The sequence below is a fragment of the Podarcis pityusensis genome, assembly GCF_964106645.2.
Source record: "Podarcis pityusensis genome assembly, chromosome: 1".
NCBI lineage: Eukaryota > Metazoa > Chordata > Lepidosauria > Squamata > Lacertidae > Podarcis > Podarcis pityusensis.
Window position 1 is genome coordinate 80,679,868 of NC_138028.1, and position 14,916 is coordinate 80,694,783.

The following is a 14,916-nucleotide window of genomic DNA, read 5'->3' on the forward strand; positions in this document are numbered from 1 at the left end:
ACTGGGTGGAGGCCCACTAGTCCCACTCCAAAGAGGGGTTTCCTGGTGATGGACAGCAAACCCTGGTGGACTGCAGCAATTCCCCCACTCTGCTGCTGCAGTTTGGCTTGGTGCTGCACCAAGTATGCAAGCATGCAGTGCTAAGTCAGGTCTAGTCCCACCAACCTCCCGCCCCCGATACATCTCAGTAGGACACACATGTCATTTGAGTTGGCACCTCTTTTTGGACTACTCTGATATAATCCGCTGTAATTTGTAAATAAATCTCTTAACAATATCTAGGGATTTCTAGGAAAGTGTTTTCTGTGCCTCTGAAAGTTGCAGCTTTTCCTTATGGTTTTTCTGATGATATTTTTTCTTCATATTTAAGAGTACAAGTTCAGACTTGAAGAATTTGCTTGTTCGTTGCTGTGAATTAATCTGATCACAGACCTGTTGCTAAATTTTAAATCCTTCATAACGGCAACTACTTGGGAAACCAAAAGCTACAGGGATGCTATTTCAGAATGTCCTAATCCTCTCCTGATGAGAAACTTTGAATATGTTTGATGGGATTTAGTAAAAGCCCCAAAGGAGATGGTGGAGTTTTCCCTCATATATAATACTGTACCTCCTGTTTATCAGATCGCAGCAGTACTAGTCATGTATAATAAGAAGAAAAGAAGAACAGAAGGTAGGCAACTTGTCAAGAAGTTAAGGAAAGATAGAATCTCATCTCTAAACAACTCTAAACAAAGCATTGCTGAAGTCCTAGAGAATCAGGGATTAGGCAGTCTGGCTGTTGTTTCTTAGAAAGAAAACACGAACTCCAGTGACAGAAATACACAGCTCTGAGTGGTTGCTGCTACAACTGTCAAGAGAGGAAATGGCACGCATATCTATGGTATAATAAAACAAAAATCCATAAAGGATTTGGTAATCACATATTTCGAAGATCTTTATATGAAGTATGGGACAGGTATAAAAACTTATTAGAACGTAAAACACCGTGGTGGTTATCTCCATTAGAAGCTATGAGTGTGAAAAAGATAAATATGAGTAAAAATTGGGTTAACTATGAGAAATTGTTGGGGGTGGAAAGGAAATAAATGGAAAATGAAACCTTATGAAGAAGTTAAAGAATATGTAAATGATTGGTTGCACTATCGCCAAGTCAATGAAATATATAAAGAGGATTTAAAGGAAAAAGGATTTGATGATAAAAAAATCAAAATTTGAAATAGAAATATTAAACAATGAATGTAAAACAATGTCTAAAATGTATAAAATACTGTTGGAATGGCATTTGAATGGGCAAAAGACTTTGGATATAATATACAGCTTGAAGAATGGGAAAGGTTGTGGAATGAAAGGATAAAATTTACAGCCTGTAATGCTTTGAAAGAGAATATGATGAGAATGATGTATAGACAAATAATTAATGTTGGAAATGTAAAGAAAAAGAAAGAACATTTTATCATATGTGGTAGGAATGTAAAAAAGTAAAGAACTTCTGGGAAATGATATATAATGAGATGAAAAAGATGTTGAAATATACATTTTTTTAAAAACCAGAAGCATTTTTACTTGGTATTATAGGTCAGGACATTAATAGGCAAGATGTTAAATTGTTTTTATATGCAACAACTGCGGCAAGAGTATTGTTAGCCCAGAAATGGAAACAAGAAGAAATTCCGACGAAATAAGAATGGCAGACGAAATTAATGGACTATGCAGAATTGGACAAAATGACAGGAAGGATTCGAAACCTGCGGGACCAGAGATTTACAGAAGATTGGAAGAAGTATATGAATTATTTGAAGAGCAACTGTAATCAACAAATTATGCTAGTAGGACTACAAGAAGTTTTGTAAGGAGAAATATACGAAGTGTTACAAAGGAGAAAAAGATAGAGATATTGGTTATGAGTTTGAAATGTAATAGGGAAGATAAGAAATGCATACTGAGAGATTAGACTGGAAAATTTTCAGACAGGATTGATGGAAGTCAAAAACTTGAATAAGATGTAAAAGTATGTTTAATTACTGTTGAAAATGATATGTTAAAAAAAAACTAATAAAAATTATAATTAAGAAAAAAGAGAGAGGAAATGGCAACAAAGGATTATTGGTCATTATAGGAAGCTTTATATATGTCTGTTACTGGCTTAATGTCCAAAGGTGTTTCCAGTCTTTCTGATGGAGCTGCTCCTTTAAACCTCACCCCCCTTATCACCATGTTTACAGTTTTTTCAGTCCACCTCTTAAAGCTTTGCAAGCGGCTCTTTAAGCCTAGTTAACCTAAAGCCAGTCTTAAACTTTATTCCACACCTGTCCTCTCTAGTAGTCAATCAGCTGAACCCCAACAGCAATGGATAGATAACACATACATGGCTATGGTCAATTAGGCTGTATTAGAATTAGTAAGAAATACATTTAATGTTGGTGAATAACCAAGGCTGTACAGCTGGGTTCAGGTTTTTCTGTATGCTGTTTAGTATACCATCAACAGCAATACACATTTAGAAATAGGAATGGCAGTAAAGGTAAAGGTAAAGGGACCCCTGACCATTAGGTCCAGTCGTGACTGACTCTGGGGTTGCGGCGCTCATCTCACTTTATTGGCCGAGGGAGCCGGCATGACTAAGCCACTTCTAGCGAACCAGAGCAGCGCATGGAAACGCCGTTTACCATCCCGCCGGAGCGGTACCTATTTATCTACTTGCACTTTGACGTGCTTTTGAACTGCTAGGTTGGCAGGAGCAGGGACTGAGCAACGGGAGCTCACCCCGTCGCGGGGATTCGAACCACCAACCTTTTGATCAGCAAGTCCTAGGCTCTGTGGTTTAACCCACAGCACCACCTGCGTCCCTTAGGAATGGCAGTAGAGATCCTCTATTATAGCAACATTTTTGCTAGGGGTGTTCACTGCCCACAAGATTTGGTAAAGACTCTACTTTGGCACTTGAGGAAACAGCAAGGTTTGGTTTGAAGTGCTTCAGATCAGAGGCTAGCTGGTTTGTCTTGAGGTCCAAATCTGATTCCCAACTGGGAAAATCAATGCTTTCTGCCACTCCCATTCTCCATTATGGGAAAAGTTAAAAACTGCTATATAAATATATATTTTTGGCAGCATTGGATGAAATTTGCAGGAATATTAATCATAGACCCATAGAACTGTAGAGTTGGAAGGAAACATGAGGGTCATTTAGTCAAACTCCCTGCAATGCAGGAATCATTTGCCCAGTGTGAGACTCGAACCCTTGACCCTCAGATTAAGAGTCTCGTGCTCTACTGACTGGGCTATCTCCAAGCTCATTAACTTTTAGAGTAGAAAATATCTGACAGATTACAGACAAATCAGACTAAGGGTTTTTGTGCTGGACCCCTATCAAATTTAAACACTGCCCCCTCCCCCAATAACCATCTATAACTTTTTGATATTTGGCAGAGTTAGATGAAATTTGTGGGCATAGCTGCTTGTGACGGCCTGGGATTCGGACTCAGAGGCTGAACCTGAGGAATCCCAGCCTGCACAGGAGTCCCCGCCTCCAGAACCAGCTGAGTCGGGCCTGGGGCCTGAGCCTGAAGGGTCCTTACCTGTGCTGGATCCTCAGGTGCAGGCACCAGCTGAGTCTGCTCTGGCCCCTGAAGTGATGGAGGACCCATTGCCTGCAGGTGCTCCACTCTCAGCCCCGTCAGGGGAAGAGGAGGTTGCCTCTGGGTCCGGTAACCCTCCAGCCTCTCCTGAGCTGCAGAGGCTCAGGGCAGAGAGGCGGAGGGAACTAAGTTCCTGCGGGAGGAGTGCTCGCCTCTGGGCCAGGAGAGGCGAGTCACCTGTGGACCGGGGCCGCCCTATGCCTCAGGGCAGATAAAAGCCAGTCAGCCCCAGTCCCAGGTTGCAGGAGCAACATTGTTGCTAGCCTGTTCCTGCCTCCATCCTGACCTGCTCTTCTGCCAGAGTTCCTGATCCCAGCCGACTCCCCACCTTGGACCCAGCTACAGCTTTAACGGACAACCTTCATTGACCTCGGACTGGACTCAGACCTCACCTCTCGGTTAGCTCCCGGGACCAGCACACTGCTGCAGTTTTTCTCCAAAAGCAGCCTTACACTTTGTGGATAACATTAAAAAAAAAGATTAACAGAACAGAACAAGGTGATATATTATACTTTCAACATCCAGTCCCCAAAGCAGTGTGGCAGGAAAACCCAGATAAAAATCTCTCTTATAGAAGCTAGACCTCTCATTCACAAAAGAGCTCTTTTCTTTCTCCCTGCCCTCGTTATATTGCAAGTTTGGAGACAAATGTTTTAATTTTCACAAACATGATGTCTACAGAATTTTTTAAACATCCAAATATCTGAATCACCCCAAAACTCTTTAGAGATCCCCAATTCACTCTGGAGAAAAACCCCTGCAGGTCAATCAGGCCTCAAATCTGACTGGTCGTCCCATTTATATTCTTGATTTTCAAATCTTCTGCATACTCTTCCTTCTTTACTTTAGTTATAGTACAAATTTATGTCCTTGATTTGGCAAAGGGGGCACTTCCGGGTTGGCGCCATCGCCGAATGGCGGACTCCCTCCGAGCTCCGGAGGGAGTCGGCTCGGCAGGGGCTGGGTCCTACCGCGCCGGCGACGCGGGGACCCTTAAAAACCACGGGCACGGGGCCCGTGGACATGGGGACTCGGCTGGTACCGTCAGCGCCCTCCCGACTCGTGAAGGAGCCTTTTTAAAGGCTACGGATCGGGTGCCTGGGAGTGGCGTGGTACTTTGAGTCTATCGCTTCCCCTGCCGAGTGCAGCCGCATGCCATTCGTCGGAGAGCGCTGGCTTCTTCCATTTGAAATTCGGACATTTAACAAAAACCCGTGAGTAATTGGGTAACCGGGTACAAAAGGAGGAAAAAAAAAAGGAATTTTTTTTTTTCGGATTCGGCACGAGCGGGGGGGATCTAAAAAGGAAGTCAGTCCCCTCCCTGATTGTAAACATGCTAAAACAAGGACTGAGAAACCAAGATCAATTCAGAAGTTTATTGCTGATTAAAAATACCAAATTCCACGATGGAATTATTACAAGAATTGTGCTGGAGGAGAGTCGAGGGTGAGAGGGAAAAGGCAACCCCCCCCCCGGGAACCGGGGCGATTCAGAGAACCTGGCGGAGAGAGATGGAGAGTTTGACAGCTGTCAAAGTAGCTGTCAAATCTTGAGAATATAAAGAGGACTTTGCTACAAGTATTTTGCTGGTTAATTTTGATACAATTGGATATAAATATGGATACAAAATGTCGGGTGGAAAAAGAAACAACAATTTGACTTTTGGATGAGAGGACACAAAGTTATTGCAATCCCTCTAGAGGGGCTTTGGGACATTACAAGCGGCGTATATGGAAAACTACTCTGGGATGTGTATTACTGGTCTTAGCTCCTGGGAAAGTAGCAAAACTGAAATATTTGTTTTGTCTACAGAGGTGACAACACAATAGAATCTTTCTATTTAAGTAAGCTCCTGAATAACAAACCTCTGTAGAGATACTAGATTTCAGAATAAGAATGGTTTTGCAGCTGAACAAGACAGAAACCTGAGAAAGTAAGAAACAAAAGAGTAAAGGACCAACTACGCCACGGCAAGAACAATGGGAGGAGTAACAATGATCAAGGGAAATTAAAGGCCTCGATTAGACTGGACTTTTGAAATTAAACATCATCAAAACAAGTAAATTTAAAGAAAACCGGCAAGATGAATTGAGAAAGTTTGGCTGTGGACTTGAGACCTCCAGGCCGACAACATACAGACTGATGGACATGGGGAATCTAAACCGGGGAAGGGAGGGGGAATTCTAGAATCCAAAGGCTATGTAATCAACTTCTGGAACCTTCTTCTATTTTCTATCTTTTAAATTTTTTTTATATATAACTTTGGTATTTTGATTTAACAAGTTTTGGAAAAAGAAAAGAAAAGGGGGAATTCGTGGAAGGAAGCGGGGTAGATTTTGGGGAAAAAATCTTTGTTCTATTTTGTTAAAGGTGAGGAGTGATGTTAAGATTGTAATTTAAATTGGCTATTAGGCATAACATATTAGGTTAAATTGGGAATGAGAACTTGTGGAACCAACGTAGGGAAAGGGGAATACAGTCGGGAGGGGAAGGAGGGAGTCCCAGAAAGAAGGTTATGAAAATAAGGGTTTAAAATTGGTCTTTTTTCTTTCTTTTCTTTCTTTATCTTTTCTATCTTCTTTATTCTGTTATTATTGGAAATTTTAATAAATATGATTAAAAAAAAAAAAGATTTGGCAAAGGGTTTCTGGCAAAGTGTGAATGTCTATTTGTGAACCCCATACTAATGTATCTTCCTTTCCAATTATAGTCATCTTATTCACTTGAAATTGTACATTTTAGACATATTCTTATCATTAGTATCTAACAACTCTGTTTCCAATTTGGTTTTTTCTGTTGCAAAACCATTTCTCTTATCCATCTTATATAATTCATTAATTTTATAATATTGCAACCAATTCACTGTATCTTTAATTTGTTCAAATGGTTTTAATTTAAAACCTTCCTGATTCTCTAACAACAAATCTGAATAACTCAACCATTTGTTTTCCATATTTAACTTTTTTGGGGCCTGTGCTTCCATTGGTGAAATCCATTTTGGTGTTTTTCTTACTAAGAGAGCTTTGTATCTAGTCCATACATTGTATAATGCCTTTCTAATTACATGATTCTTAAAACCCTTGTGGGCCTTTACCTTGTTGTACCATAGAGATGCATATCTATGGAAATTTAATTAATTAATTAATTTAATAAAAATAATTGGGGGTGGGGGGGGGAGAAACAGGAAGAATGAAGCTGAGACATTCAGCTGAGGAGGTAAGTCCTTCTCAGATAGTGAATGCTGTCTGCAGCATTTTTACTACAATTACTGAGATGGGCACAGTGTAGATTGGCCCAGAGCTAACAGGGTGCGCCTGGACCAAAGGATACTTGGGCTCACAAGGACACATCTGACAAGAAGACCTGAATCTCCTTTTTAAAAAATCATTTTTATTAAGTTTCCATTTTATATAAATACTCAAATTTTTCACATTATCTTCCGCTCTCGCGAGCACACGACTCCCCCCCTCTCAGTTCATGATTACCTTAAATTATATCTTTTTAAATTGCATTTCATATTTCCCCTCTATTCAATTCTGATAATCACAAAATGTTAATTGTAAATTCTGTTAAAGCTTTATAATATTTTGCTCTAAGGCCGTAGAGGCCTTTACAGCATTCATATCTCATGTCTTCATTCCAGGACATGGGCTGGATCAATCTAGACCTATTCTAAGTTGTTGCTTTCTTTAGTTGAAACAGGTGGGCTGGGATGCCCTCAGATCTAAAGATTAATAGAATCATAGAATATTAGAGCTGGAAGGGACACAAGGGATATCTAGTCCAACCCCCTGCAATGCAGGAATCTCAACTAAAACATCCATGACAGATGGCCATCGAACCTCTGCTTAAAAACTTCCAAGGAAGGAGAGTCCACAACCTCCCGAGGGAGACTGTCCCACTGTCAAACAGCTCTTACTGTCAGAATATTTTTTCATAGGTCTAGTCGGAATCTCCTGCATCTTGAAGCCATTGGTTCCAGTCCTACCTTCCAGAGCAAGAGAAAACAAGTTTGCTCCATCCTCCATGTGACAGCCCTTCAGATATTTGAAGATGGTTATCATATCTCCTCTTTTCCAGGCTAAACATTCCCAGCTCCTTCCAGGCTTAGCTTCTAGACTCTTGGTCATCCTAGTTGCCCTCCTCTGCACACATTCCAGCTTGTTAACATCCTTCTGAAATTGTGGCACCCAGAACTGGACACAGTATTCCAGGTGTGATCTGACCATGGCAGAATAGAGTGGTACTATTACTTCCCTTGATCTGGACACTATACTTCTGTTGATGCAGTCTAGAATAGCATTAGCTTTTTTTGCTGCTGCATCACACTGTTGACTCATGTTAAGCTTGTGGTCCACCAAGACCCCTCGATCCTTTTCACATGTACTGGTAGTAAGCCAGAGCTCCCTCACCCTATATTTGTGCATCTGGTTCCTGCCTAAGAACTAAGATTCTGTGCCACAGGATTAAAATAGTAATGTTATCCACAAGACTGTCAAATCAAAATTGTCAAGTGGTTTCTTGACATTGCCATGTATTCATTGTGGATGGGGACAAATGAAAATATTCTCATTACTACTTAGTCAAGGAGGAGGTTGCTGGTATCACCATCAGCCATATACTGTTCCTCAACCATACTTGTCCCTATGGTTCCCCCAAATCTCTGCCTTTGGGGCTACCACTCAAGTGAGGGAAGCAATACTTTTGACTGAATAGAGTGAGGGCCTAATGCTGTGAAGTAGAGGTTACCACAATATAGAGCTATAGCAGATCACAAAGCCTAGGAATTCTAGACCAATACTCAAGGCTGTATCAGAGCAGAGATCACTAGCAATTAGTATGATTGGCATTACACAACATACAACCACACATTGTGTGGTATAGAAATCACGCATTGTGTGGCTTAAGAAATTCAAAGTGTTGGTGAGAATTACAGCACTTGTAGATAAAGGCTTTCTTAGAATGGGCTGTAGCTCTTGCACAATGCATAGCCCCAAAGGATAAAACGTTATGTACGCTGATGTGTTCATTGAATCTCATAAGAAGAATCATGAGCTGACATGACTGGTGAAGGGTGACTCCTATGAAGCATTGCTGAAGAGCAAAATAGGACGGCTCTAAAAGAAAACGCCTGGAGCAATGGACTGGAAAGGGTGGTGTGTGCTGATGACAACAGGTCTCTATAAAAGCGGAGCACAGAGACACAGTTGCACCAACCTTTCCACTGGACAGAGTGGAAGCAGAGTAGTTAGCTAGAAAACTGAGCTGTACGTGCTCAGTGGACGGTCAGGATGCCTCCAGAGTCGGGCACTAGTGTGGGAAAGCCAGAACTTGCCTCAGGTGCCCCACAGTTTTTCACCTGGGAGGAGATAGGACTCCGCACAGGCAAGGGAGAATTCAAGGAGGAGAGATGGCTGGTAATCCGAAGGAAGATCTATGATATCAGCCAATTCCATTTGCGACACCCTGGAGGAACCCGTGTCATCAGCCATTATGCAGGACAAGATGCCACGGTGAGAGTTTGTAGTGGGGCCTGGGGACCCAGAGCATTTGGGAAGAACCATAGCTTAATGGCCAAACATCTGCTTTGTATGTATGATGTCCCGGGTTCAATCTTGGTACTGCCTATTATCTCAGTGGATTTCAAGTAGGAGACATAGAAAAGGTACAGTATCTGCCTGGTTCATCTGCCTGGTTCCCTGGAGAACCACTGCCAGGCAAAATGGACAGGACTGGGTGAGATGGGCAATGGTTAGACTTAATGTAAGGCAGCCTCAGATGATCATATGATATGGCGCTTACTTGCCAACGTTGTATAATATATGAGGGTGCTAAAAAGATTTAGACTAAGGGAAGAAGCATCTGAAGGGACAGAAAAGGAAATTCCAGAAGTCGCAGGCTATTCAGAAAAGAATTTGGGTTGTATCTGGGAATGGATGGATGGATGAAGCAAGAGACTGCAACTCCTCTTTCAGACATGGAAATGGGGCAAATAGTAGATTAGAACCTTATATAATGTTAGCCTGCTTAAATCCCACAGCATTTCAATCCCAGGGGATTTAAGCAGCCTAATAATGTGTGAGATTGCAACCTTAAGCTTCAAAGCGTCTTCCGGGTTTCTCCGTCCTCCACCAGTCGCGGACTGTGGGCCGGGGGGGAGGGGTGGCATTATTAATCCGGGAAGATTGTCCTTTCAGGGCTCTACCATCGCCATCGATCCCCGGCATTGAATGTGTTGGTCTAGTATGGGGCTCCGAGGAGAGCTTGGCTGTCTGGCTGGTGTACCGGCCACCTGGTGCACCAGCAGCCACCCTGTTAGGCCTATTGGAGGGGGAGCCGGTTGAAGCTAAATCCTTCGAAGACAGAGGTCCTGTGGCTGGGACGGGACAATATGGGATTGGGGCGGCAACTCCCATCTCTTGCGGGGGCGCAATTAGTGCCAGCACCGTCCGTTAAGAGTTTGGGTGTAATCTTTGACACCTCCCTTTCCATGGAGGCGCAGACTGCAGCTACAACAAAGGCGGCATTTTTCCATCTCCGCCAAGCTAAGCAGTTGCCTCCTTACCTCTCTTGCCCTGACCTAGCCACTGTGATCCACGCGACGGTCACCTCCAGACTGGATTATTGTAACTCGCTCTACGTGGGGTTGCCCTTGAGACTGACCCAGAAACTTCAGCGGGTGCAGAATGCTGCAGCGAGACTCCTTACGGGGTCTTCGCTGCGAGATCACATTCACCCGGTGCTATACCAGCTGCACTGGCTCCCGGTGGAGTACAGGATCAGGTTTAAGGTGCTGGTTTTAACCTTTAAAGCCCTATACGGCCTAGGACCCTGGTACCTACGGGACCGCCTCTCCTGGTATGCCCCACAGAGAAACTTACAGTCTTCAAATAAAAACATCTTGAAGGTCCCAGGCCACAGAGAAGTTAGGCTGGCCTCAACTAGAGCCAGGGCTTTTTTGGCCGTGGCTCCGATCTGGTGGAACACTCTGTCACAAGAGACCAGGGCCTTGCGGGACTTGACATCTTTCTGCAGGGCCTGCAAGACAGAGCTGTTCCACCAGGCCTTTGGCCAGGGCACAGCCTGACTCCTTCCCTCGGCAATCTTCGCGGAGCTCTGGCCCAATGGTTGCCAGTGGCTTGAATTAATTAATTTTATAATGAATGATTTTAGAGTGTTGTTTGTGCTGTACTTTTGTACTGTTTTATTGTTGTTAGCCGCCCTGAGCCCGGCTTCGGCTGGGGAGGGCGGGATATAAATAACATTTATTATTATTATTATTATTCAAAAAATGCTTGCTCAGAAGCACCACCTAAATTTTGTCTGGGTGATATTCAAGTGGATTTGAGGGGTTTTCCTCAGACAAAATATCAATAACGCTGGGGAGCCTTGAGGAATTTCAGAAACATCAGTGAGATCTCTCAGGTTTGGGTGTGTGGGTGGGTGTGGTTTCTTGTTAAGTTATGCTTAGGATTTCATACAGTGGTGCCCCGCAAGACGAATGCCTCGCAAGACGGAAAACTCGCTAGACGAAAGGGTTTTCCGTTTTTTGAGCTGCTTCGCAAGACGAATTTCCCTATGGGCTTGCTTCGCAAGACGAAAAACGAAAACGTCTTGCAAGTTTGTTTCCTTTTTTTTAACACCGTTAATACAGTTGCAACTTGACTTCGAGGAGCAACTCATAGAACGCGGTGTGGTAGCCTTTTTTGAGGTTTTTGAAGACTTTGGTGATTTTTGAAGCTTTTCCAAAACTTCTTTTAAACTTTTAAAACTTTTTTGGGGGGTTTTGGATTTTGGGTTGGGGTGTTTGGAATTCAAGGACTTGGTGTTGGGGAGGGGTTTGCAAGAATCTGAAAGCTTGTGTGGTTTTTTTCTGCATTTTTATGATTTTCTGTGACCATTGGGCCACTCTGCTGGTTTTTTTAAAAAAGTCTGGATTTGAATTTCTGTGTGGTGGGTGGCTGGGGGAACAGTTGAGGAGGGGGTTCTTCAGCAAGAAGCAAAGAGTGGAAGAGGAACCTTCTTCGAGTTGTCCCCCAGAGTCTTAGAAAATGTACTGTACACTTGGTTGATTTTTAAATGTTTTTCTGTCATGTTTAGAAACTTAATTTATTGTTCCTTCAATTTTTGAAATGCTCTTTACAGTATGTGTGACTTTAAAGAGCACTTAATAAACTCTTGTTGTACCAAATTTGGCTTTGTTTGGACTTTTTTTGACCATAGGAACGCATTAATTGAATTTCAATGCATTCCTATGGGATTTCGTGCTTTGCAAGACGAAAAATTCGCTAGACGAAAAAACTCGCGGAACGAATTAATTTCGTCTTGCGAGGCACCACTGTATTTCTCTATTTGCACAGCCTTATACTCTCACAATAGCTTCCCAACCAAATTCATTCAGTGGTGTTTTCAGTGAAGTTGAAATTCATAAAGCACTGCCTATGATCAAGGGTAGCCTAAGAAAAGGCTATTTGGGCGGCATTCAGGTAAGCTTTACTCAGGGTAGACCCAATGAAATTAATGAACGTGACTAGTTAGGTAAATTCATTTTAGTGGGTCTACTTGGTGAGTTTGAAAGAAAACTTGTTTTCATTGAGCATTCTTGGTAAGGGGCATAATTTATGTCTTTTCATCTGCAGCTTGTTTTTTTTATAAAAAAAACCAAATCCAATAAAGCAGGAAAATGAATGGGGATACCTTGATGAATTAAAGTTAGCACTGATAACATTTTACTTGGTTCGTAGTATGCAGCACACCTTTGAAATTAATCTCAAAAGAAATAACTAATAGTTTATTTCTGTTGCTAAAACGAGCATTATAACAACTAAAAATAGCATTCATGTTGGAAATGGCATAGCACCTGGACATGACCTAGATGTTTCTTATTTCTATGATGCTTTTCATTCAAATGAATCTCAAAGTGGATTACAAACAATAAAAAGCCAATGACATAATAGAACGCCACAAATACAGCATAAAACACAAAATTAACAAATCATCAATAAAACAATTACACGCTATAAAACACTATTCAAAAAGCAGCAACTAAGAAATAAGCTAAGCATCACAATTACATCAGAAATCATTATCTAATTATTATGTGCAACCTAGAAGCTTGTTCTGTGGCCCTTGCTAAACTGTCTGTGCCTGCCAATAATGTCTTGCTTTTGGAATCATGCCTACCTTTGGCTGGCTCTGCTGTGTTTGACCCGACTTTGTCTCATGACTCTGGTTATTGGACCATGCCCACACTTGGATTGCCTCACTATGCTTGATGATCCACTGAATTAAATAGGAACTATGCAATTGTTCCCTTGTTCAGACTAGCAGGCAAGCAAGCTCTATACATTTTTATAGAGAAAAAGGTGTGCCACACGACTTGTTCTGGCCTATGTATTCTTAACATTGACTCACTGCTGGTCTAGCTGGATCAGAGTTCTTCTTCTCCTCTGTAGATCACTCGTAGCCGAGTAAGATTGTCTTCCATGAACACGGTCTTAACAGTGAGTCCGTAAGTGACTGTGGAGGCCAATTCTGGATCCACATGTCCTTCCACAGTGGGGACATAGGTTTCTGGGAGGGAGTTGATCATGGTGTGGATTTGCCAAGTGTGCCTTCCTTTTAGCATGTTTCTCCCTTGCGACCAGAGTTTGAGTGTCTTCAAAGCCCATGACACCTTCGGTAACGGCTGTTCTCCAATTGGAGTGCTCACAGGCCAGTGTTTCCCAGTTGTCGGTGTTTATACTACATTTTTAAAGATTTACCTTGAGAGAGTCTTTAAACCTCTTTTGTTGACCACCAGCACACTTTCTATTTTAAGTTCAGAATAGAGTAGTTGCTTTGGAAAATGATAATCAGGTATCTGAACAACATGACCAGTCCAACAAAGTTAATGTTGAAGGATCGTTGCTTCGACTCTGGTGATCTTTGCTTCTTCTAGTACACTGGCATTAGTTTGCCCGTCTTCCCAGTTGACGTGTACAATTTTTCAGCTATACTGTTGATGGAATATTTCGAAGGAGTTGGAGATGGCGTTTATAAGTGGTCCATGTTTCACAAGCATACAGTAAGGCTGGTAGTAAAATAGCTTTGTAAACAAACGTTTTGGTTTCCCTGTGAATGTCCCAGTCCTCAAACACTCTGCACTTCATTTGGGAGAAAGCTGCACTCACAGAGCTCAGGCAATGCTGGTTTTGACATCAGTGTTGGTCCTTGTGGAAAGATAACTGCCCAGGTAGGTGAAGTGATCAACATTTTCCAATTTTGCACCATTGAGTTGGATTTGTGGTGCCGCAGAGGGGTTGTTTTGTGCTTGTTGGTGCAGCACTTTGGTTTTTTTTTTTGGTTTTTTTTTGGATGTTGAGCAATAGGCCAAGCTTTTTGTAAGCTTCTGTGAAGATATTTAGGATGGTTTGGATTTCATCCTCTGAGTCTACATGCACCACGTTGTCATCAGCATACTGAAGCTCTATGACAGAAGTTACAGTAACCTTACTCTTTGCTTTCAGCCTGCTCAGATTAAAGAGCTTTCCATCTGTTTGATATATGATTTCTACTCCAGAGGGAGTAGAACTTTTAAGAGTTTTTAGATTTGAGTTATGGTGCACAGAACAAGTCTGTCACTGACTGATGCTCCTCAGATGCCAGGATCAAAAATGGTTGCCACCAGTGCATCTTTTTTTGTGGGTACTCAAGTGTATATACCCTTTTTCTAGAAGAAAAGCACTAATTAAAAATGTGGCACTTGCTTAACAACTTCATGGTGAGTGCTGGCACCCTTTCTCTAGAAGAAAAGGACTAATTGCAACCTGTTCATCATGTTTAGGGACAATTGAGCTATTATGACCAATAACTGTTGCTACAACTCCCCTCCAACCATTTATCTGAATAGCTTCCAAAACAATTTAAACCAGAAGTCATCAGGTTGTCTTTTTCCCTCTGCGTCTTTGAGGAGGGTAGAAAAGATGAAGAATGTGACCATTAGTAGTCCTCGTGTTTAAGTTCCTTTCACTCAGGCCAAGTGGGAAGGTTGAAAGCAGTTCACTTGCAGTCCACAGGGCAGGGCAAACCGGAATGGAGAAGAAAAATCTAAGTCCCCTGAAAGAGATATTCTCCTCCACACAATTCCCAAATGCAGAGCGCAACAGCCACACAGGACCATGACAGTCAGTCATGCACAAACTCCCACAACAAGAATCTCGTCACAGCACATGAGGAAATGCCCTAACTACATCTCTGGCTTCTGGGGTCTTCCCAGCATTGCACCAGACTCTGCTTT

The 14,916-nt window shown here is 42.3% G+C and overlaps 1 protein-coding gene across 2 annotated transcripts in view; it reads left to right on the forward strand.

Annotated features, from left to right (window-relative positions):
* Nucleotides 1-8,206: 8,206 nt before the first annotated feature.
* The window catches only part of LOC308485967 (acyl-CoA (8-3)-desaturase-like), a 67,694-nt gene continuing 60,984 nt past the window's right edge, over nt 8,207-14,916 (forward strand). Inside the window, exon 1 of one of the 2 annotated variants that reach the window (XM_081022197.1) lies at nt 8,207-9,151. In XM_081022197.1, coding sequence (XP_080878323.1) covers nt 8,930-9,151 — 222 coding nt within the window. In that variant the 5' untranslated portion in view covers nt 8,207-8,929. The remainder of the gene's footprint in view (nt 9,152-14,916) is intronic. The other variant, XM_081022196.1, reaches the window with a different exon arrangement.